At 51.5% G+C, this 23,247-nt stretch overlaps 2 protein-coding genes across 4 annotated transcripts in view; both read right to left on the reverse strand.

The window, feature by feature from the left end:
* Positions 1 to 23,247, reverse strand: part of PARVB (parvin beta) — a 164,779-nt gene that overhangs the window by 24,856 nt on the left and 116,676 nt on the right. For all 3 annotated transcript variants that reach the window (XM_064283396.1, XM_064283398.1, XM_064283399.1), the window contains exons 5-8: positions 20,678 to 20,818; positions 15,876 to 15,991; positions 11,733 to 11,791; positions 4,991 to 5,010 (exon numbers count right to left, since the gene is read on the reverse strand). In XM_064283396.1, the coding sequence (XP_064139466.1) occupies positions 4,991 to 5,010; positions 11,733 to 11,791; positions 15,876 to 15,991; positions 20,678 to 20,818 (336 nt within the window). The remainder of the gene's footprint in view (positions 1 to 4,990; positions 5,011 to 11,732; positions 11,792 to 15,875; positions 15,992 to 20,677; positions 20,819 to 23,247) is intronic.
* LOC135231343 (mucin-2-like) lies at positions 11,836 to 13,259 on the reverse strand. Its single transcript, XM_064285203.1, has one exon. The coding sequence runs from the start codon at positions 13,257 to 13,259 to the stop codon at positions 12,261 to 12,263; it is 999 nt and encodes a 332-aa protein (XP_064141273.1). The 3' UTR covers positions 11,836 to 12,260.

The following is a 23,247-nucleotide window of genomic DNA, read 5'->3' on the forward strand; positions in this document are numbered from 1 at the left end:
CTAGACCAGCAGAATGTTCTCCTGACACGCACCCGCATTTCTAATGCAACAGCTGTAAATTATTTTTATAATCATTTAAGTCACATTATACTCATCGAGACAGTCTGTTCAGGAAAAAAAAATCCCAGCTAAAACTTTACAAAGCAATAGCGAACTTTAACTGTAGCTTTTTTTTTAAGAAAACCCCCGTGCAGAACGGTGCCTGTGTCAGCAGGTATATTTAGCTGGGTCACTGCTGGGCTCACAGAGGCGACTGTGGGAGGCACCGTGGCCAGGGAGGCCTGTGCCAGTGGCTCCCCTGACACGGCCGTGCTCACCTACACCCCAGGGATGAAGCCTGTCATTGCCAGGGGGCCACGGGGACACCAGACAGCGGTCCTGGCAAGCACACCTCGCCTTGGGAATGAAAACAGGTCGGGCTTCAAATGCCAGCTGTGAAGTGGAAACAGGATCCCTCGGTGGTGCAAATGATTAAGCGCTCGACGACTAGCCGAAAGGTTGGTGGTTCGAACCCACACAGAGGTGCCTCAGAAGACAGGCCTGGCCATCTGCTTCCAAAAGTCCTAGCCTTGAAAACCTGATGGGGCAGTTCTCTGCACACATGGGCTCGCCACGAGTCAGGGCAATCAAGTGGGAATAAGACTAGCAGCCCCTCACCTGCTGGAGGAGGAATGAAATGAGACAGTGAATAAATGGGACAGGCTGCCCCCAGCAGGCACACGCCATGCCCCCTCGCCTTCTTCCCCTCCTGACTTCCCTCCTTGGGAGGGTCACAGAGATGACCAAGGAGCAGCCCCGCCCTTGGGAGGACACAGGCTCTGGGGGAGGCAGATGGTGGGAACACCGGGAAGTGCTGGAAAAGAGGAGCGCAGCGGCACTCCGAGGGCAGAGGGCTGCGCTGACAGTAGGGTCTACCCAGTCCAAATCCACAAGCCACAGCTGCCCAAACCAGCTGCTGCAAAGACCCGCAGCCATGCTTAGTCGGCGCCACGCAGTTGCTTTTTGTTTGTTTGTAGTGTCGAGTCAACATTTTTTAAATTGGGATGTTTGTCAAAAAGTTCCAAATTTCTGGCCTCTCTTGAAGAATCGGAAGCTGTGGCAACAGAGAGCCTACCTCCCCACTGGGCATCAATTTCACTGGGGACTGGGCCTCTCCAGTTTGCCCCAGACCCCGCCATGCCCCACTGCCACCCAACGCTGCGGCACTCATGACGTTATAGCCAATCCACTTCCCTCTTTTGGGTTTCCTGCCTGGACCCGAGGCGCCTGAGTTGGGAGCCTGTGGACAAGCGGCCGGGGGCGGGGGGTGGGGGGGACTGAGGAAGTTTCCACAAAGGAGCCTTGAAGTTTGAGCTGGGGCAGAAGGAGCAGGAAGGGCGTTCCAGGCAGAGGGAGTGGCAGGAGAAAGGGGAGTAGGTTCAAGGGACCGGGATCTCTGGTGTGGTCTGTCTTGAGTTAAGGGGGGCTGTGTTCTGCAGGGTGGGGAGTCACAGAGGCAGTAAGCCCATGGTGAGATCAGGCTGGAGTTTTCTAGAATGAGCTATGTTGGCAGAAAGAAAGGTGAATGTGAAGGGGACCCTTAGCAGGGTTATAAGGAGATGAGGAGGGAAAGGGGACAGCATGACCCCTCTACCCCGTGTCCTGCCATGGCCTCAGAAGGGGCTGTGGGCCAGCAGGAGCCCAGGGAGAGGGTAGCCGCCTGCAGAGAGAGGGAAGAGATACCAGCAAGCCCGTTGCCATGGAGACCAGGCTGCAACCTTCCAAGCTCCCTTGAGACGAGTTTCCACTGGAGAGAGATGCCTCCTCGCCCCCACCTTGCCAGGCAGTGATGCCATAAGGAGGCGGGACCCTCGCCTGAGCCCACACACCCACTGGAGTGATGGGGTGGGGAGAAGGGCAGGCAGAGGGAAGCCCTATCCTCTCCCTAGCTCAGAACTCTCAGGTGGGAAACTGAGGCCCAGAACACCAGCCCAGCAGAAGCTTTAGCCAAGGAGGGTCAGCCTGGAGCTCTGGAAGCTTCTGGAGTACCTGGTATTTGCTACGCAACTACTGTGTCCAGGGCTGGTGGCTGGCAAAGAGAGGGCTCCAGCCACAGGATGCTTACAACCCAAGGAGCCACGTGAGGAGGGAACAGGGGAAGGGCCTTGGAGGAACCCAAGTTGCGCTGGTACCAGTGATACATGCATGCCAGGCTCCAGGCAGAAGCTTAGGTGTGTAAATGCTGACAGAGGGGGAAAGCACAGCGTTCCCTGTCAGCAGAGAGAGAGCGGGAACACAATTTAAAAACAAAAAAGGCAGGAAGGGGACAGGGAGAGCCAGAGAATATAACTGGGGAAGGTGGTCCTCACTGAGAAGTGACACTTGAGGGGTGGCAGGTGTGAGCCATGGGGTAATCTGGAGGGAGAGCATTTCATGCGGAGAGTACTGCAGAGGCTGGAAGTGGGCACTTACGGGTGTGCTCACAGAACAGCGAGCAAGTCACAAGGCTGGAGCCAGGCAAGTAGGGTGCTGCAGCCAGAGAGGAGGTGTCCAGAGGGGTGGTCCAGGAGGACCTTAGTAGCCTTAGCACAAGCCAAAGGGGTGGGGATGGGCAGAAGGGTGATGGGATAAGGGCCATTTTAGGAAACTGTGGGGCAGCGTCTAAGAGCTATGGCTCCTAACCAAAGGTCGGCAGTTCGAATCCACCAGCCGCTCCTTGGAAACCCTATGGGGCAATTCTACTCTGTTGTATAGGTAGCTATGAGTCAGGATCGACTTGATGGCAACGGGTTTGGTTTTTGGTTTCAGGAATCTGACAATGGTCCAGAGGAACCTTCTGGAAGGGCATGCCTGAGACCAGCACCCCTGGAGGAGCAAGCCAGGTGGGGAGAGGTGACGAGGGTCACACTTGGGCAGGGTGGCGGCTGTAGGGGGCTGGAGGTTTGAGCTATGAGCCAGGACACAGGACAAACCGGCCTGCTGCACGTGAGCCGCGTGTGAGGTCGTCTGGGAGACTGGGAGGCGATGAGCTGCGTCAGCAGAGGCACGAAAGCGGGGGCGGAACGGAACCAATTGCCGGTCACTGACTAACGGCCTGTTTGCATTTCCTAAGCATGCCACGTGCCTTTGAAGTAATGGGAACAATCCCACTGACTTCTGGGGAAACAGGTCCCTGGCTGCAGAGTCCCCCTCCAACGCTCATAGGGTCTCCTGGGTCTGACCACAGGTGTTGTGCAGAGGTTTCACATGGGGGTACCTGGCTCCGCACCACCACCCTGTGCGCCTCAGTGGAGAGTGCTCTGTCACAGGGTTGCTAGCAGGTCTTCTCAGATGCAGGGTGCATATACGTCCCCCCGAATTCCCCAAACCTCAACCAGGCCCTTCCCAAACACGGATGGGGCAGCTGCACCAAAAATGGACAACATGTAGTGGTTTGAGGTCCTCACGACCCCATCATTCTGCCTCTACAAGCCCAAGTGGGTCTGAGCCTTCCCCTTTCTATAAAGGAAAGCGAGGAGGCGACAGAGGGGTGCACTGCACCCCCGGACAAGGCCCCCCTCTAGAGACAGGGCAGGGCTGTGACTGGCCCACCCCCAGGCATCCCACGTACCCCCTCCTCACTGCTGCCCTGGCCCTCAGCAAGTGCACAGGGAGGTTTTCCTCCTCTTTCCTTTTCCTGTATTTTAATAATAAAGACATTAAAAAGAATTGAATTGCTCCTTTAAAAAACAAAAAAAAAAGAAGTGAATTTTCCCAGCACACCTTAAGGCCTACTTAAGAAAGCTTACACCAAAAAAAAAAAAAAAAGCCGTTGCTGTCGAGTGGATTCCGACTCATGTTGTTGTTGTTAGGTGCTGTCGAGTCGGTTCCGACTCGGACAGAGTAGAACTGCCCCATAGAGTTTCACTCGGACAGAGTAGAACTGCCCCATAGAGTTTCCAAGGAGCGCCTGGTGGATTCGAACTGCCAGCCTTTTGGTTAGCAGCTGTAGCTCTTAACCACTACGCCACCAGGGTTCCCCAAGAAAGCTTAAGGACATATAACTACCTCATTGTCTCTTGTTCGAGATCTTGAAGAATTCAAGAGCACGTCCACTGTCCATATAAAAGTAACAGGAGCGTGGGAGAGGGCCTAGCAACAACTGACAGCCCAGAACCCGACAGTGCCCAAGCACCCAGAGGTGCCATCCCCTCAGAGCAGGCAGGACAGCTACTGTTGGGTTCCTAGGTTTCCTCTCGATAGCGTTCTTCTCTCTCCCACTTACGGAGGACAAGGCATCTGGGGTCAAGTGCTTGCTTTGTGATTTGAAACATTCTCGAAGCATGGCCCTTGAACAGCCTGGAGCCTGCTCTGACTGCGGCGGGAGCCGAGGGTGCCCATGCCTGCTGTGTAAACACCGCTGCGAGCTACCTGTTCCCTGTCAGCCGTTCCTCGCTGAGATGAAGACAGGGGACATCAGCTTTAATGGTGAAAGAGGGTGTGATCACCCCACTTAGAACTGTTGCTGTTGTTGGGTGCTGTCAAGTCGATTCCGGCTCATAGCGCCCCCATGTGACAGAGCTGAACTGTCCATAGGGTTTCCAGGCTGCACTCCTTAGGGGAACAGATACCCAGGTCTTTTCTCCTGCAGACCCACTGGCGGGTTCCAATCACAGGCTTTCAGTTAGCAGCTAGATCCTCCTTCCCGTTCATCTGAGCCCCCATCCCTGCCACGGTCCCCACCATGGGGAGAATCCCCAAGACTGTTCTCCATTTTAAAGCACTGATTGTCCCCCCTTTTCTTCTCATCTCCACCCAGCCTCTTACGGCTCGGAGAAACTAGTCCAGAGTCAGTCATGCACGGCTCATGGGGAACTGCATGCAGGATCTAAGATTCCAGAATTGTGGGAGTCACCAAAACCTGCCTAGGGTCCTGCTCAGCCCCTGCATGGCAGCGTGAGCCCCGGCAGCTTCCTGGGACAGCCCCAGCTCGCTGGGGAACCCCACACTCTCCCACGCCCAAGTTACTCACCGAACCTGCCCATCATCATCCTGGAAACGAGAACAGAGAGAGAGAGAGAGCCATTAGTCACGTCACTTGAGACAGTGAAATGAGTAGCCACATAGGCTGAGAGTCCACCGCTGCAGGAGCCCCTCGTGGCCCAGCTAAAGGGCGGTGTATAAAAATGCAAGTCCCATTTGATATATTCTGACCCACTGTAAGTACAAAGGCACTTAGGCAAATTGTGAAATGTTTGCACAAGGTCAGCGGCAAATTGTCATCTTTATTTGCATATTACCCATTGCCGGCGAGTCAATTAAGACTCATAGCAACCCTACAGGACAGAGTACAACTGCCTCACGGGGTTTCCAAGGCTGTAAATCCTTACAGAAGCAGACTGCCACATCTTTCTCTCTCGGAGCGGCTGGTGGGTTCAAACCGCCGACCTTTCGGTTGTCGGCTGAGTGCTTACCCACTGCACCACCAGGGCTCCTACTAACCATCTCCTATTGCCACTGGCCATCACCATCTGCCAGTTTGTCATACTGTAGTGGCTTGTGTGTTGCTATGCCACTCATATTTCAAATACCAGCAGGGTGACCCACAGTGGACAGGTTTCAGCAGAGCTTCCGGACTGGGACAGATTAGGAAGAAAAGCCTGGTGATCAACTTTGAAAAATTAGTCCATGAAAATCTTATGGATCACAACAGAACACTGTCCGACTCTCTTGCTTTGGACACATCATAGGGAGAGATCAATCACTAGAGGAGGACATCGTGTTTGCTGAAGCAGAGGGTCAGCGAGGGCAAGGGAGACCCTTGGGAAGATGGATTGGCACAGTAAGTGTAATGATGGAGTCGAACATGCTGGCAATTGTGAGGATGGTGCAGGACATGGCAAAGCTTCCTTCTGTTGTGCACAAGGTCACCATGAGTGAGAGTCAACTCAACAGCAGCTATCTGTCTGTCTACCTCCCTCCCTCCCTCCCTCCCTCCCTATCCATCTGTCACAACTAGGGGGGATGTGCCCGGTCCTGCACCATCCTCACGATTGTTGTTATGCATGTGCCCATTGTTGAAGCCACTGTGTCAGTCTACCTTGTTGAAGGTCTTCCTCTTTTTCAATGACCTTCTACTTTACCAAGCATGATGTCGTTCTCCAGGGACTGGTCCCTCCTAATAACATGTCCAAAGTAAGTGAGAAGCCGTCTTGGCTTCTAAGGAGCGCTCTGGTTATACTTTCTCCGAAACAGACTTGTTTGTTCTCCTGGCAGTCCATGGGATATTCAATATTCTTTGCCAACACCATAATCAAGGCATTGATAGCAAACCCTAAAATGCAAGGCTTCAGGTTACCCAAGGACATGTTTTGGTGACTAAGCACGATGCACTTCCAAGGAATCTGGAAGATAAATAATCCTAAAGAAAGCACAGGCCAGGCCCCGGAAGGGCAGACGACTAGTTTCTCCTTGCCAATTTCCATGCACGAATACACAATTCCTTCCCATGAGCTACCTTCCCGAGGGGCAAGGAGATCTGTACTCTGTGCCCAAATCCCTCTGTGCTCAAGTCTTTGGCTCTGCCTTATTTAACAGGTATTCACTTGAACACCTCCTATGTGCTGGCCCTGGAGAGACACAGAAATAAACAGTCCATGGCCCCAGATGGCAGTGGAAGGGAGACTCAGGAGACATAGCTCAACATGACCCGTCTGTACCACATGTAGGGTGTATGAGTGTCCTCAGGCTGCCATAACAAAACACCACAAAAACTGGGTGATTTATAAGAACAGAAATTTATTGTCTCACAGTCTGAAGGCCAGGAGTCCAAAACAAACTGTCGGCAGGGCTATGCCCCCTCCAAGGCTCTAGAGGGGACCCTTCCAGGCTCTCCCAGCTTCTGGAGCCCCCAGCATTCCCTGGCTTGCAGATGCATCTTCACAAGGCCGTCCTTCCTCTGTGTCCCTCTCTGTGTGTCTTCTCCTATTTTAATCCCGATAGGATTAGAGCCCACTATGACCTCATGTTAATTTATAGCATCTTCAAAGACCCTATTTTCAAACAAGGTCACATTCACAGGTACTGGGGTCAGACTTCAATATGTGTTTTTTGGGGAACGTGATTCAATCCATAATATGAAAGCTGCTATCGGAGATCTGGTGGTGCAGTGCTTAAGAGCTCAGCTGCTAAACAAAATGTCAGCATGTTCGAATCCACCCGCCACTCCCTGGAAACTCTATGGGGTAGTTCTACCCTGTCCCACAGGGTGGCTAGGAGTCGGAATCAGCTCGACAGTAACGCGTTTTGTTTGGTTTGGATGGAAGGTAAGGGGATACTGCAGGGTTTAAAATTAGGAAAGGTGCATGTCAGGGTTGTATCCTTTCACCATATCTCTTCAATCTGTATGCTGAGCAAATAATCTAAAAAGCTGGACTCTATGAAGAAGAACGGGGCATCAGGATTGGAGGAAGACTCATTAACAACCTGCGTTATGCAGATGACACAACCTTGCTTGCTGAAAGTGAAGAGGACTTGAAGCACTTACTGATGAAGATCAAAGACCACAGCCTTCAGTATGGATTACACCTCAACATAAAGAAAACAAAAATCCTCACAACTGGACCAATGAGTAACATTGTGATAAATGGAGAAAAGACTGAAGATGTCAAGGATTTCATTTTACTTGGATTCACAATCAACACCCATGGAAGCAGCAGTCAAGATATCAAACAACGCATTGCATTGGGCAAATCCGCTGCAAAAGACTCTTTAAAGTGTTAAAAAAACAAAGATGTTACTTTGACCACTAAAGTGGGCCTGACCCAAGCCATGGTGTTTTCAATCTTGTCTCATATGCATGTGAAAGCTGGACAACGCATAAGGAAGACTAAAGAAGAATTGACGCCTTTGAATTATGGTGTTGGTAAAGAATATTGAATATACCATGGGCTGCCAAAAGAACGAACAAATCTGTGTTAGAAGAAGGGCAGCCAGAATACTCCTTAGAAGCGAGGATGGCGAGACTTCATCTCACATACTTTGGACACGTTATCAAGAGGAACCAGTCCCAGGAGCAGGACATCATGCTTGGTAGAGAATAGAGAGTGAGCGAAAAAGAGAAAGACCCACAAAGAGACAGATTGACACAGTGGCTGCAACAATGGGCTCAAACGCAGCAACACTTATGAGACAGGGCAGTGTTTTGTGTTTCGTTCAGCTGAGGTAGCAATTAGTTGAAACCAATTCAACAGCACCTAACAACAAAAACAACAACGTGGGAGCTAAAAGGAACCCTGGTGGCATAGTGGTTGAGTGCTCGGCAGTTAACAAAAGGGTCAGCGGTTCAAACTCACCAGCCCCTCCATGGGAGAAAGAAAGACCTAGAGATCTGCTTCCGTAAACATTACAGCCTTGGAAACCCTATAGGGCAGTTCCACCCTGTCCTATAGAATCAGTATGAGTCAGAATCAACTCAGTGGCAATGGGTTTAATGAGATAGGAGCTAAATAGCAAACAGGGAGGGCTTCCTGGTGGAAGTGACACTGGAGCAGCCTCTATAAAGCAAAAGAAAGCAGAGAAACAGGCAGGACATGGAGGCTTGCTGGAAGGTGGAACCAAGGCCTTAAGGGACTAATCGTGGAGCTATAGGGCTTTGGGAAGGTGAGCTAGGACGTGGGCTAAGGTGAGAAGAAGCCGGAAGGAAACCAGGGCACTCTGGTTCTGGGCGGAGATGTGCAGGTGTAGGCGTCCCATCCACTGCACAACATTGTTAACATCAGTCTGGCCACACTGAGGGGAGGGGGTGGAGGGAGCCAGCCGAGGGCCAGGAACCAAGGACTGACCTTGGGCAGCAGCATAGAGAACTGACTGCAGCCTCTCGGGACTCCTCTCAGCCTCCCGATTCAGGAGTGGTGCTGATCTGAGGCTAGTCCCTCCCTCTATCCTCTCTCAGGACAGCCCTGTGGGAATGTCCCCCAAGCCTGACTGCGGCCTCTCTCTCTGCTAAAAGTCCTCCAGGGCCCCCCAGCACTTCCCACATGGTCCCAGAGCAGGATTTAAAATTCTATGGACACGTTCTTTCTCGCCGGCTGGACGAAAGCCCTTGAGAGCAGGTGCCACGCCTGACACCTACTCTTCATTCCACAGTGCCCAGCACAGAGCCGGACGCACAGTAGACCCTGTGTGTCTGGTTACTGCTGGGAAGCTGGTGAGGCCATTCCCTCACCTGCCACTCACTTTCTGCTCATCTCTGGAACATTCTAGGTTTATTCGGCACGACCACAGAGCTGCCAGCACCCCTTTGTTGCCCTCTCCCAGGTTCCCTACCACCTATGGGAGACCACAGTGACCACAGACCCTTCCCATGGCTGTGGGCCCCCATTTGCAATGCACTTGGCTGTCCTCCCAGCAAGAGAGGTTGTCTGTTTCTCCCCCTGGATCTCCCTGGTTTGTGACATGCATGGACCCACAGAACACAAGGACATGGGATCTGGGAGTTCTAGGACTAGGCCGCAAGAGGCTGGCATGGCCACACTCATTCTCTTGGAAGCCTGAAGGCACTGTGTGAAGAACCTGGGCACTGTGAGGACGAAAGACCACGCAGAGAGAGTGGCCTGCCACTGGCCAGCACCGACTGCCAGGTGTGTAGATGGAGAAGCCATCTCAGCCCAGCCAGCCTAGCCCAGCCATCGGCCATCTGCAGAAGAACTGCCCAGCTGAGCCCAGCCCAAATTGCTGACCCTCAGAATTGAGAGCAAATAAAATATCACTGTTTGAAGCCACTCGGTTTTGGGTGGTTTGTTGTACAAAAATAGAGAACGAGGACACCACCTGTATTAGCTTCCCAGGGCTGTCGCAACAGAGTACACCAAACTGGGTGGCCAAAAATAACAGAACTTTCTTATCTCACAGTTCTGGAGGCCAGAAGTCCTAAGTCAAGGTGTCTGAAGGGCCATGCTCTCTCTTAAGGCTCTGGGGGAAGATTCTTGTCTCTTCCAGCTTCTTCTGGCTTCAGGCAATCCTTGGTGTTTTTTAGCTGGTAGCTACATCGTTGCAATCTCTGCCTCCATCTTCAGGTGCCAGTCTTCCCTCTGTGTGTCTCTTCTCCTCTTTTATAAGGGCACCACACAGACTGGCTCAGGGCCCACCCTACTCCATATGACCTCATGTTAAATAGTCACATCTTCAAAGGCTCTATTTCTAAACAAGGTCATATTCACAGGTACAGGGTTTTGGGGGACACAATTCAATCCATAGCAGCACCCCAGCCCCAATTCCTTTCAAGCCACCCTCCTACTGCTGGAGCAGCCAGGCTAGCTGCTGAAGCCCCCCAGACACAGGACCACACCTCCTTCCCCAGATCTGGAGTGGATGGGAGGCGCGTGGTGAGCCTGCGTGTACATCCAACGACGTCTGCGTCTCTTCCATCCACTTGACAGCTCACACACTGTGAGTGGTTTCCGGTGTCAGGTCCAATTTTTGAAAGACCACTCGTGAATTCCCAACGCAGTAATTAATCTCAGTGCACTGAGCTGGCAGGCTCGTTGAAACGTTCAGTTGTTAAATGTTCTGTTTCGTCTGAAACAGGGCTGTTCAAGAGGGACAAATGTGGCCAATTTTGAAACGCCCGACGGCACTGGGCTTTCTGGTGGCGTAGTGGTTGTGTTGGGCTGCTAGCCAAAAAGGTCGGCAGTTCAAATCTACCAGGCGCTCCTTGGAAACCCTATGGGGCAGTTCTATCCTGCCTTACAGGGTCGCTATGAGTCAGAATCGACTCAATGGCAACAGGTTTGGTTTTTTTGGTAACAAGGGGAACTGTAAGGCTTCCTAAATGCCACGCACAAGTAAACCATTTTATTTGCCATTTTCAATACATTTGGAGCCTTTCAGACTTCTTGAGAATCACCCCCTGGCTTTCTCTAAGAGACAAGAGATGTTTGACGTTGTCAAAGAGAGTTTTAGTTTAGACGTGTGCCCCGCCCCCCATGATGGAGCTAACTGGAGCCAGAGAAGTGAACAGGGATGGCACGTCTCTAGCCATCCCGCGCGCCTCCTCTTCCTCTCTTCTCCTTCCTCTCTCTCAACAGTCTTTTATTGTTATAATCTATTCGATTTTTATTTTATTTTTAAAATATTTGATTTTATTTTTTGTTTTTGTTTGGAAATATACACACCAATTCAACGATTTCTAACTGTACAATTCAGTGACACCGCTTTTCTCGCCCTCCTTTTCCGAGTTGTTCCCTCCCCATTAGCATGAACTCACTGCCCCCAGCTTCCTATCTAACCCACGAGCTGCTGCTGTCAGTTGGGTCCCATGCAGATAGATGGTACACAAAATGACAACAGACAGTTCTTTAAAAGAGTGTAACGCTCAAGGCAAACATTCTTTATTAATTAAGTTATTGCTTGGTTTAAAGAAGACTTCAGGGGATACTTTTGGTTTAAGGTTTAAAGATGATCTCAGGGTGATAGTTTTGGGAGTTCATCCAGGCTCCATGGCTCTCTCAACATTTTCAAAGCTTACCCTCTAAAATAATGAAGAATCCAAAGGCTTTGGAAATAACTCGGTTCTAACAGTGTAAACTTTGAAGAAAGCGTGTGGAGGAAGGAAAGCTAGGGCAGAAGCTTGCATGGAAGTTTCATCCTAAGACTAAGGGACCTCCCCCGCCCCCGCCGCCACATGCTTGTGTCCCCAGCCGAAGCAGCACCACCGAGGCCAGCCCACCTAGGGGAAGCAGGACCCAGAAGAGCAGAGAGCATGGACCACTTACTCTGAGGTCGTGGTCAGCTCCTCCGTGATGTGGTTGGAATGCAGGAGGCCTTCCCGTTTCTGAAAACCCAAAAACAATGAGTAAACAAGCAAACAAACCAACAAACCCTCCCCAGCTGTGCAGGCAGAGAGGTAAGAAAGGACACGATTACAGACAGCGTTGTTGGAGCCCTGTGCAGATAAAGCTCTGGCCAGGAGACCAGCTTAGAAAGGACTGATAGGAGTCAGTCAGGACTGACCAGCTTAGAAAGTATGGATGGTTGCAGTGAACACGGGGTCACTCCCGGGGTGGGTGGGCTGCAGATGACCACAGGAGTGACCCCTTTGGTGTCTGACCTGCCCCCAGTCTTCACCCCCACCTTCTGTTCTCCACAATGCCCTCAGAGTTAGCAGCAGTGGGGGTCTCAGGAGCCTCTATATTCTATAGCTAGGAAGGGTGAGGAGCAGCCAGAAAGGACAAAAATGAGGAAGCACTCAATGTAGTTATGTGTGTGATACACTTTCTCCCCCGAGAATAGCAGGTAGAGAGTCAACAATGGTAGTGAGTAGTGGCAGAAGTGGGAATGATGGTGGCAGAGGTGGGAGCGGTGGTGGTGGAGGCGGGAGTGGTGGAGGTGGGAGTGGTGAAGGTGGAGGTGGGAGTGGTAGAGGTGAAGGTGGGAGTGGTGGAGGTAGAGATGGGAGTGGTGGAGGTGTGAGTGGTGGAGGTGGAGGTGGGAGTGGAGGTAGGAGTGGTAGACTTGGAGGTGGGAGTGGAGGTGGGAGTGGTGGAGGTGGGAGTGGAGGTGTGAGTGGTGGAGGTATGAGTGGTGGAGATGGGAGTGGTGGAGGTGGGAGTGGTGGAGGTGGAGGTGGGAGTGGTGGAGATGTGAGTGGTGGAGGTAGAGATGGGAGTGGAGGTGGGAGTGGTGGAGGTGGGAGTGGTGGAGGTGGGAGTGGTGAAGGTGGAGGTGGGAGTGGTGGAGGTGTGAGTGGTGGAGGTGGAGGTGGGAGTGGAGGTAGGAGTGGTAGACTTGGAGGTGGGAGTGGAGGTGGGAGTGGTGGAGGTGGGAGTGGAGGTGTGAGTGGTGGAGGTATGAGTGGTGGAGATGGGAGTGGTGGAGGTGGGAGTGGTGGAGGTGGAGGTGGGAGTGGTGGAGATGTGAGTGGTGGAGGTAGAGATGGGAGTGGAGGTGGGAGTGGTGGAGGTGAAGGTGGGAGTGAAGGTGGGAGTGGTGGAGGTGGAGGTGGGAGTGGAGGTGGGAGTGGTGAAGGTGGAGGTGGGAGTGGTGGAGGTGGGAGTGGTAGAGGTGAAGGTGGGAGTGGTGGAGGTAGAGATGGGAGTGGTGGAGGTGTGAGTGGTGGAGGTGGAGGTGGGAGTAGAGGTGGGAGTGGTGAAGGTGGAGGTGGGAGTGGTGGAGGTGGGAGTGGTGGAGGTGGGAGTGGTGGAGGTGGGAGTGGAGGTGGGAGTGGTGGAGGTGGGAGTAGAGGTGGGAGTGGTGAAGGTGGAGGTGTGAGTGGTGGAGGTGTGAGTGGTGGTGGCAGCCATGGAAGTGGCAGCAGAGGTAGGGCTGTGTGGGAGATGGAGTGGCAGCCCCATGTATCACAGAAGCTCAGGGTGGACCGGCGCCTTGGTGCCAGCTAATCTATCACCAGCCCCTCCTGGAGCCCCTCGAGGGACGAGGGATAGGGAGCTCACTTCCCTAGGCTGAGGCAGCCCACTGTGGGCAGCTCCACATCCAAGCTGCCCTCCCTGTCCTGAGCTTGGCCTCCAGGGACCTCTCACGGCTGCTGCCTGCTAAAGAAGAACAGCCTCTGTCCAGGCCTTCAGTCTTCTCAGGGCCTCGTCCTGACTGACACTCAGAAGAGGGCAGGGAGGACAGCCCAAAGGCATTGCATCCACTTAGGCACACATGGAACATCCATTAGGCACCTATTGGATACTAGGCCCAGGGCTAGGTATTGCAGACACAAGGCTGAATATTTTAAAGGTTTGTAGTATAATCTCAGTTTCACGGGGAAATAATCACAACTTGGAGAAAGTAAGCGATTTCCCCAAGACCACGCTGCTAGGGACTAAGGTGAAAGCCCTAGACCTGAAACGTCACCTTCCTTCCCTCACTCCACTGAAGATTAGGCAACTGGCCACCTGGCCAGGCCAGAGGTGGAGGGACAGCCTGAGTCCACGGTGGAAGACAGGGGGCAGGTCGACGTTCCGGGGAGCCATCAGAGCAGCAACGCAGGCCTGTTCTCAGGACCTGCTCTCCCCGTTCCAGCCCAGTTGGGCATGACCCCAAAGAGTCCTCCTGCAACCTCAGTCGAGGCCTGTAGCCCAGCGAGAATCGCCTCAGTCAGCACAACTTCCCACAGCCTAAAAGGCGTTCTTGGACCAGTGTGCAAGCGTGAAAGGAAATATCCCGGTGACTGAGCCTGCAGTACTCGAGGGCCCCACTTCTGATGCACACGGGTTTGGGAAGCATACTTCCCTGTGTCCTTGGGAAGCCTCTCCTGGACGGCTGCCTGCGGAGGGAGCATCTGAGGACAGGGGTGACAGGAACGGTTCCCCGTCCCTGTCACCACCAACAGCCACAAACATTCCTCCTTGGGAAGAAAATGGGACAATCGGGCAAGGACCCTGGGCCGGCTGCCAGGAAAGGACATTTCCATCAGATCAAGACCAACAGGACCACCAGGGTCAGGACCGGCTTCTGAAGGTACAGGGCTATGCAGGCCCTCATGGACCACAGAGACCACAGGACTGATAAGTTTAAAAACCAGGAAAGATTGAGGAGCTGGGTGGCTCAAGCAATATAAACACTGGGGCATCCAGGTTTTTAAGTATAACCTCAGCACTCTGGCAGATGAAGCTGGCCCCTGGAGGACTTCGAGTGCGTTTCCCCATTTTAGCGTCCCCAGTAGCCACATGACGAGGGCTTGGTACGGTACGGCTGTTGCGGTTACCTGCTGTCAAGTCGGCCCCCGACTCATGGAGGCACCAGGCACAACGGAACAAAATGCCACCCAGTCCATCCCAGTGATCAGTTGCATATTGGACCATTGTGATCCACAGGGTTTTCATTGGCTGGTTTTTGGAATTGGATTGCCAGGCCTTTCCTCCTAGTCTGTCTTAGTCTGGAAGCTCTACTGAGACCTGTTCAGCATCATAGCAACAGGTAAGCCTCCACTGACAGACAGGCGGTGGCTGTGCTCTAGGTGCACTGGCCAGGAATCAAACCCAGGTCTCCAGCATGGAAGGCGAGAACTCTACCATCGAACCACCAGTGCCCCCGACAGCCGTATGCAGTATGCTCGGTACACACCAACAAACCAGTTGCCTCGGGGTCAACTCTGACTCACGGCCATCCCATGCGTGCAGAGGAGAACTGCTCCACAGGGTTTCATAGTAGGTGCTTAATACGCTTCTTGTTGTTGGGTGCCATCGAGTCAATTCTGACTCATAGCGACCCTAGAGGACAGAGAAGAACTGCCCCATACGGTTTCCAAGGAGCGGCTGGTGGATTTGAACTGCCGACCTTTTGCTTAGCAGCTGAACTCTTAACCACTGCACCACCAGGGCTCCTCCTCTAACACATTGGACTGAAATAAGATTCAAACCCAGGACGGACAGTCTCTGCACTTAAATACAAGGGAAGTGACAAAGAAAGGCAACGCCACCTCCGTTAGTCAGCCTGGGACCTAGTTTCGCTTCTCCCACTGAATCAAGGGAAATGAAGCCAAAAGAGCGATGACAGAGAACGCTGGCTATCACCAGAGCCCGTGCAGGGAGGCCTTCATTTGGGTATCTAGTTCATACCACCGGCCCAACCTCCCCCAGTGAGTAATAAGCACATTCAATGGTATTGAATTCCAACGTGGTGGCTTTGGAGAGAAATGAATGTTCCTTTCAAAAATGTGGAAAATTAAACCTCAACGCTCTCCTGCCTCTGGGTTTGCTTTTCTTCAAATCAACGCCATTGTTCCCGCTCCAATCATTTACTTCAAAGCCAGGGAGACATACATTTTGTCAAGAGGGAAAAAAAGTGTAAAATAGCCTCTTGAGAAATAAATAAATAAAGGTGGAGAAGAACAGGGAGAAAGGTGTCCTGGCACCTTCCCGACGCAGTTGGGGCAAGTCGACCACACAAGCAAGTGCGGCCATACTCACCCGCACGACCACCACCTGCACGGAGACATGTTCCGGAAGCCGGATCGGGGCCCGGAAGTGCATGGCCAGAGAGACGAGGAGGTGGAGGATGGCCACCAGGTTCTTACCATGAATGGCTTTGGGAGAGAAAGGGAGAATGTAAATGCTTATGTCAGGTTATATAGGAACCCTGTCTTAATTATCAAGGGTTCTGGAAGACACACCCAGTTTGTGCTCAGCTACTAATCGAAAGTTTGGCAATTTGAACCCACCCAGTGGTGCCACAGAAGAGAGGCCTGGTGGTCTGCTTCCATAAAGCTCACCTTGTGAAAACCCTGGGGAGTAGTTCTACCCAAAAATACACTGGGTTTCCATGAGTCAGAATCAACTCAACACCAGCAGATTTGGTTGTTTTTTGGTCTTAGTTACTGTCTTAGTTTTCCATTGCTGCTGTAACAGAAATGCCAAAAGTAGATGGCCCTAACAAAAAGAAATTTATTCTCTCACAGTCTAGGAGTCTAGAAGTCCAAATTCAGGGTGCCCACCTCCAGGGGAAGGCTTTCTCTCTGTCGGCTCTGGGGGAAGGTCCTTGCATCAATCTTCCCCTGGTCTAGGAGCTTCTCAGTGCAGGGACCTCAGGTCCAAAGGACACACTGTGCTCCCAGTGCTGCTTTCCAGGTGGTAGAAAGTTCCATCTCACTGCTCACTTCTCTCTTTTATATCTCAAAAGAGAGTGACTCAAGATACAACCTAATCTTGTAGATTGTATCCTGCCTCGTTACATAACTGCCTCCAATCCTGCCTCATTACCATCACAGAGGTAGGACTTACAACACAGAGGAAAATCACATCAGATGACAAAATAGTGGGCAATCACCCAATACTGGGAAACATGGCCTAGCCAAGTTGACACACATCTTTGGGGGACACAATTCAATCAATGACAGTTACCTAGTGCTGCCATAACAGAAATACCCTATGTGGGGGGATTTAAAGAGCAGAAATTTATTTTCTCACAGTTCAGGAGGCTGGAAGTCCGAATTCAAGGTGTTGGCTCTAAGGGGCGGTCCTTCCTTGTCTATTTCAGCTTCTTGCTGCTGTCAGCAATCCTTGACACCTCTGGGCCTGTAGGTACACCTACCTCCATCATCTATATTCCTCCCCACCCCATGGGTGTCCGTATCTAATCTGGTCTTCATATAACTCAGAAGGGATTAGGTTTAGGACCCACCCGACCTTGGTATGACTTCATTAACATAACAAACGAGAATCCCCGTGTTATTTTGATTCCTGATATTGTGTAGTTGCCCACCATTTTGTCATCTGATGTGGTTTTCCTGTGTGTTGTAAATCTTACCCCTATGATGTTAATAAGGCAGGATTAGAGGCAGTTATGTTAATGAGGCAGGATTCAATCTACAAGACTAGGCTGTGTCTTGAGCCCATCTCTTTTGAGATACAAAAGAGAGAAGCAAGCAGAGAGATGGGGGGGCCTCATACCACCAAGAAAGAAGTGCTGGGAACAGAGTGCATCCTTTGTACCTGGTGTTCCTGTGCTGAGAAGCTCCTAGACCAGAGGAAGACTGATGTCAAGGACCTTTGCCCAGAATCGACAGGGAGAGAAAGCCTTCCCCTGGAGCTGGCGCCCTAAACTTGGAATTCTAGCCTTCTAAACTGTGAGAGAATAAATTTCTGTTTGTTAAAGCCATCCACTTGTGTGATTTATGTTATGGCAGCACTAGATAACTAGAACACCCTATTTCTAAACAAGGTCATATTTACAGGTACCAAAGCCCTTGCCATCAAGTCAATTCTGACTCCTAGCGACCCTATAGGATGGCATAGAACTGCCCCATATTGTTTCCAAGGCTGTAATCTTTACGGAAGCAGATCGCCAGGTGTTTCTCCCTCAGGGCAGCTGGTAAGTTTGAACCACTGACCTTTTGGTTAGCAGCTGAGCGCTTTAACCACTGTGCCACCAGGGCTCCTTATTTATAGTTACAGGGGTTAGGATTTCAACACATATTTCTTTTGCAGGGGGAGGACACAATTCAATCCATAAGAAACCCCACGCCCACGTCAAAATGGCAATAAAGATACTGCAGCTACACGACACCTCAGAGAGATTGGGGGCCAATGGAACACAGAAAATGTAAAGTTTATGAGCCCCCCTAGTTGAATAGTTTTCTTGTTTCTCAGAATTACTGAGATTCTCTCCTGTTGGCCTAAGGTCACTTATGCAATAACTTTTTTTTTTAATTGTGGTAAAATATATGTATAAAACAAAACATTCCCATTTCAACAATTTCTACTTGTACAATTCAGCAACGTTAATCACATTCATCACGCTGTGCAACCGTCACCGCCACCTGTGTCCACATTCCTCCATCGCCTTTAGCAGAAACTCAGTGCCCCCCAAACAATGGCATCCCCACCTTTTAAAAGCACAGTGCTCTTTAAAAGGGGTGAATTGGGCTGCGAGAAGGAAAAGGAATGAGCAGAGTAGGAAAATGAACAGAAGAGAGGGGAAAAGACCACGAAAAATAGGTCATCAGGGCCACTTATTCATGAAAATAATGTCACCTCATTATCTCCAGCATTTAGAAAGTTCCCTCTGCTATGCAATCAACTGTCTGAACCAGGGGAGGCTCTCAAGGACAAGCAATGCTTTGGGGATCGTTAGACGTTAACTCCTGGCCTGCGAAGGTCAGTCGTTGGCCACCGTCACCAATTTCTTCAGCACATGGACCAAGATGCGGTCCTTCAGTGCAGGGCTTTGGGGCTGACAAAGCCCTCCATTCCCTCCTGCAACCCCGATAACCACGAGGCAGGCTTGGGGCTGTCCATGGTCACTGTGCCAAGAAACTGGAGGCCAAGAGCCAAGGTCCCTCCAAGGGCCCCTGTCTTAGTCATCTAGTGCTGCTATAACAGAAATACCACAAGTGGATGTCTTTAACAAAGAAAAGTTTATTCTCTCACAGTCTAGTTGAAGTTCAAACTCAGGGCATCAGCTCCAGGGGAAGGCTTTCTCTCTCTGTTGGCTCTGGAGGAAGGTCCTTGTCATCAATCTTCCCCTGGTCAAGGAGCTTCCCAGATGTGGCAACACCGGGTCCAAAGGACCTGCTCTGCTCCTGGTGCTACTTTCTTGGTGGTATGAGGTCCCCCTCTCTCTGCTCACTTCCCTTTCCTTTTTATCTCTTGAGAGATTAAAGGTGGTACAGGCCATAGCCCAGGGAAACTCCCTTTACATTGGATCAGGGATATGACCTGGGTAAGGGTGTTGCAATTCCACCCCAATCCTCTTTAACATAAAATTACGATCACAAAATGGAGGACAACCATACAATACTGGGAATCATGGCCTAGCCAAGTTGACACGTATTTTTGGAGGACACAATTCAATCCATGACAGTCCCACAGTCTGGAGCTCATTACACCAAGCCACAAAGGCCTCCAGCCAGCAGGGAAAGCCAGGCACTAACTGCCCTGCAAAGAGGATGGGGAGGTAGGGGTGACAGCCTTAATGGGGGGAAGTGCGGATAGGCCAGAGAACTTTCCAGCTTCTCTGAGTTTAAGTCTTCCCCTTCCAGATTCACTTCTTGGCTGGAAATACTGTGATGTCACGAACTCTTAAAGCTGGCACACGCTGTGACCAGTCCTGCGGTCAGCATGAATCGATTCCAGACCGTACTTTGGTTATCAGTAAAACAGCTCATCTGACGTCAGTGCCATTGGTATTTGGGGCTGAGTCCCATCCAAGACCCCCACGGAGCTTCTTCTGCCTTATAAACTCTTATGGATTGAATTTGCCCTCAAAAAAGATACGCTGAAGTCTGAACCCCTGTATCTGTGAGCATGACCTTGTTTGGGAAGAAGGTCTTTGAAGATGCCACTAGCACTTAGCTTAACGTGAGGTCATCCTGGAATGGGGGTGGGGGGGATGTCCTATTCTGATCTAAGTGGTGTCCTCACAAAAGAGAAGAGACAGAGAGACACTCAGAGGGAAGACAGTCAGGTGACAAGGCAGTAATGCTGCAGTCAGCCAAGCAACGCCTGGGGCCACCAGAAGCTGCAAGAGGGAAGGAAAACTCTTCCCCTAGGGTCTTTGGAGGAAGCACGGCCTGCTAACACCCTGAATGTGGACGACTAGCCTCCAGGACTGTGAGACAACACATTTCTGTTTGCACAGGCCACCCAGTTTGTGGTATTTTGTTATACCAGCCTTAGGACACTCATGTAGTTGTTGTTGTTGTTAGGTACCATTGAGTTGGTTCCAACTCATAGCGCCCCTACGTACAACAGAAGGAAACACTGCCTGGTCCTTCCCCATCCTTACAATCGTTGTTATGCTTGAGCCCACTGTTGAAGCCACTATGCCGGTCCATCTTGTTGAGGGTCTTCCTCTCTTTGGATGACCCTCTACTTTACCAGGATGATGTCCTTCTCTAGGCACTGGTCCCTCCTGGTAACATGTCCAAAGCATGTGAGATGTAGTCTCTTTGTTTCTAAGGAGCATTCTGGCTGTACTTCTTGCAAGACAGATTTGTTTGTTCTTCCAGCAGTCCATGGTGTATTCAGTATTCTTCACCAACAGGGACACTCACACACAAACCAGATTCCCACCCTCCCCCTTGCGGCCCTCCTTGATCCACCCAACCAATCAGACCTCCCCACTCTGAAGCACAAGAAAAGCAGAGCATCGCAGGTGTGACTCACTTCATCTATGAGCCCCGAGAGTGGGGACGCTGGCTTCTGCCCCCTCCATACTGCCTCCCACTGAGCAGGGGGGTGGAAGGATTGCTGGGTCCCCAGGGGCGACTCACCGTCAACATTCCAGCGGAGCGCCCAGCCGTGGGGCCGCAGCAGTTCATGCACGGCCTCTAGCACCGTCTGTAGCTTCTGCTTCTGCCCGATTTCCGACTGTGTCACCTCGGCCACATTCAGCTTGCGGTCCGCTAGTTTCTCTGTGAGGACAAGGACCAGAGGAAAAGGCGGGGTGTTAGAAAAAGCTGGAGGGACTCAGGGCTGAGATGTGAGCTGGCCATAATGTGGTCCCCCTCTGCCACCTGGTCCCCAAAGTGGAGCATGTTACTATGCACGAATGGGGGGTTTCCAAGATGTCGGGTCAAGGAAGGCTGAGCCTTCAGGTCCTTCATCTTCCTTAGAAAATTACTCCAGGATGAAAAATGGGGGAGCATTCAAGGATAAAACTGTGGGTGTCCCACTTGGGAACACTATGCACATAAAATGGAAAACATAATTCAAGGTCCGGCTGGGCCATGAGGAGGTCATGTTGGCAGGGCCGGGGTGGGAGGTGGGGAGGTGGGGAAAGCTGTGCCCGTGGGCTCCCGGGAGGATGAGCCTTTGATAAAGAAAATAACATAGGTCTTAACTGCATCGCCTTCTGCCTCCTGCCCAGAGATGCCCCATTTTTGTTTCTCTGACACTTTGACAACCCAATAAGAAGGGTTATTAGATATCCACCGATACTCGGAGGTGGTTTTATTACCAAGAATGAGCACAGGAAGCAATCTAGAAAGGCCCAGACAAGACTGTCACATCCACTTGAGATTCAATTACGAAGACTCCAGCCCAGTGCCTGCAATCTGTCCTCAGAGCAGAGCAGTAGGTAACGGGAGACCCTGCCGCCCAACGTGAACCTCTACCTGCTAAAGGGCAACGGGCCTGCAGGATCCCAGGTGTCCCTCTCATTCATTCATTCTAAGACCTGGCGCTTCCCGATCTACCTCCTCTGCAGAACGGCAAAAGCGGCGTTACGTAACCCCTGAGATAATTAACTAGCGGTGATTACAAAGCTCTCAGCACCAGGCCGGCGCGGGGGAGCTGGGTCAGCACCATGGCCTGGATGGGTGATAAGGAAAGCAATCAAACCCAGGCTGGCTGCAAACGGGCCTCCATTTTGTAAGTGAGCCCCAGCAAAGTCCTGTGTAAAGCATTTTACTGGAGGCTTCCTCGAACTTGACCTTCTCTCTCCAGACCTCTCCCTGCCCCCCAATTAGAACAGGAATGATAGGTTTCAATACTCCCTTCGGGACAACAGAATTATACAGCAATGCCTGCTGGGCTCAGGGCACCCCTTCATTCATTCATTCACTCATGTGCTCACAAAACAGTTACTGAGCACCTCCTATGCATAGGCACTGTTCTGGGTACTGATACACATCACAGACAAGAGAGGTCCCTAGTGGGGAGACCCCCCCCCAAAAAAAACCCCAAACCAGTTGCCATTCAGTAGACTATGACCCGTGACCCCGGGTGTGTCAGAGTAGAACTGTGCTCCACTGGGTTTACAGTGGCTGAGTTTTCTAAAGTAGATCACTAGGTACCTCTGGGTGGACTTGAACCTCCAACCTTTTGGTTAGCAGCCAAGCACTTAACCGTTTGTGCTCTCCCCCCACCGAGGGATTCCTAGTGGGAAGACACCCCCCCCCAAAAAAAACCCATTGCCATCGAATTGATTCTGACTCCTGTATGTCAGAGTAGAACTGCCCCATAGGGCTTCCTTGGCTATAATCTTTACAGAGGCGCATTGCGAGGCCTTTCTTTTGAGGCCGCTGGATGGGTTCGAACCACCAACCTTTTCATTAGTATCAGAGCACAAACTGTTTGCACCACCCAGGGACAGTGGGAGACAGCCTACCTAAATAACCGCAGATAGGGAGAGGGATAGGAGGGGAGCACACAGCACAATACACTGTGTTCTGCAGGGGAATGGAAATGACTCTAATTTCCTGCAGTTTTATTTCCCTCCATCTGTGTCTAATAGGTGCTCGCTGGATAAGCCAAGATGAAAAACACAGAGGCCTGCAGGGGCTCACCAGCCCAGGTCCAGGCAGATCAGGGGCCCCCAGGAAAGGAATAGGTGAGAGATGGTCACAGAGAGCCGGGCGGTCCAAGAGCCCAGCCCACTGGGCGAGATGGGGTCCCAGAACGTCTCCGCTGTCCCCCTGGCACCAGCCATCCTGCAGATTGAATATGGTGTGACATCCACCTGGAGAAGGAAGATCCCAGTGGGGGCTGACTGTGCCTGGGTGCTCCCGGAACACTGGGTCTTTTTTTATTTTGGTGAAAATATACAGAGCAGAATTTACACCCATTCATCAGTTCCCACACGTACAATTCAGTACCATTGGTTAGGTCCTTCCCCTTGTGTCACCATCCTTGCTATCTCCACCCCTGTTGTTTCACCACCATTGACGTAGACTTAGTACGATCTACATTTGTCATCTATGCTTCAGAGACACTGGACAATTTGACCTCACAAAGACAATTCTTTCAAAGAGTGCACTTCTCCGGTGAACATTCTTTACTCATTTAGCTAAACAGTCACTTAGTTTCAAGATGACTTCAGGGGATAATTTTGGTCCATGGT

Source organism: Loxodonta africana, chromosome 4 (assembly GCF_030014295.1).
Source record: "Loxodonta africana isolate mLoxAfr1 chromosome 4, mLoxAfr1.hap2, whole genome shotgun sequence".
Lineage (NCBI taxonomy): Eukaryota > Metazoa > Chordata > Mammalia > Proboscidea > Elephantidae > Loxodonta > Loxodonta africana.

Excerpts from the sequence above, each read along its gene's own strand:
- LOC135231343 (XM_064285203.1), bottom strand. The coding sequence starts at position 13,259 with ATGGCTGCCACCACCACTCACACCTCCACCACTCACACCTCCACCTTC.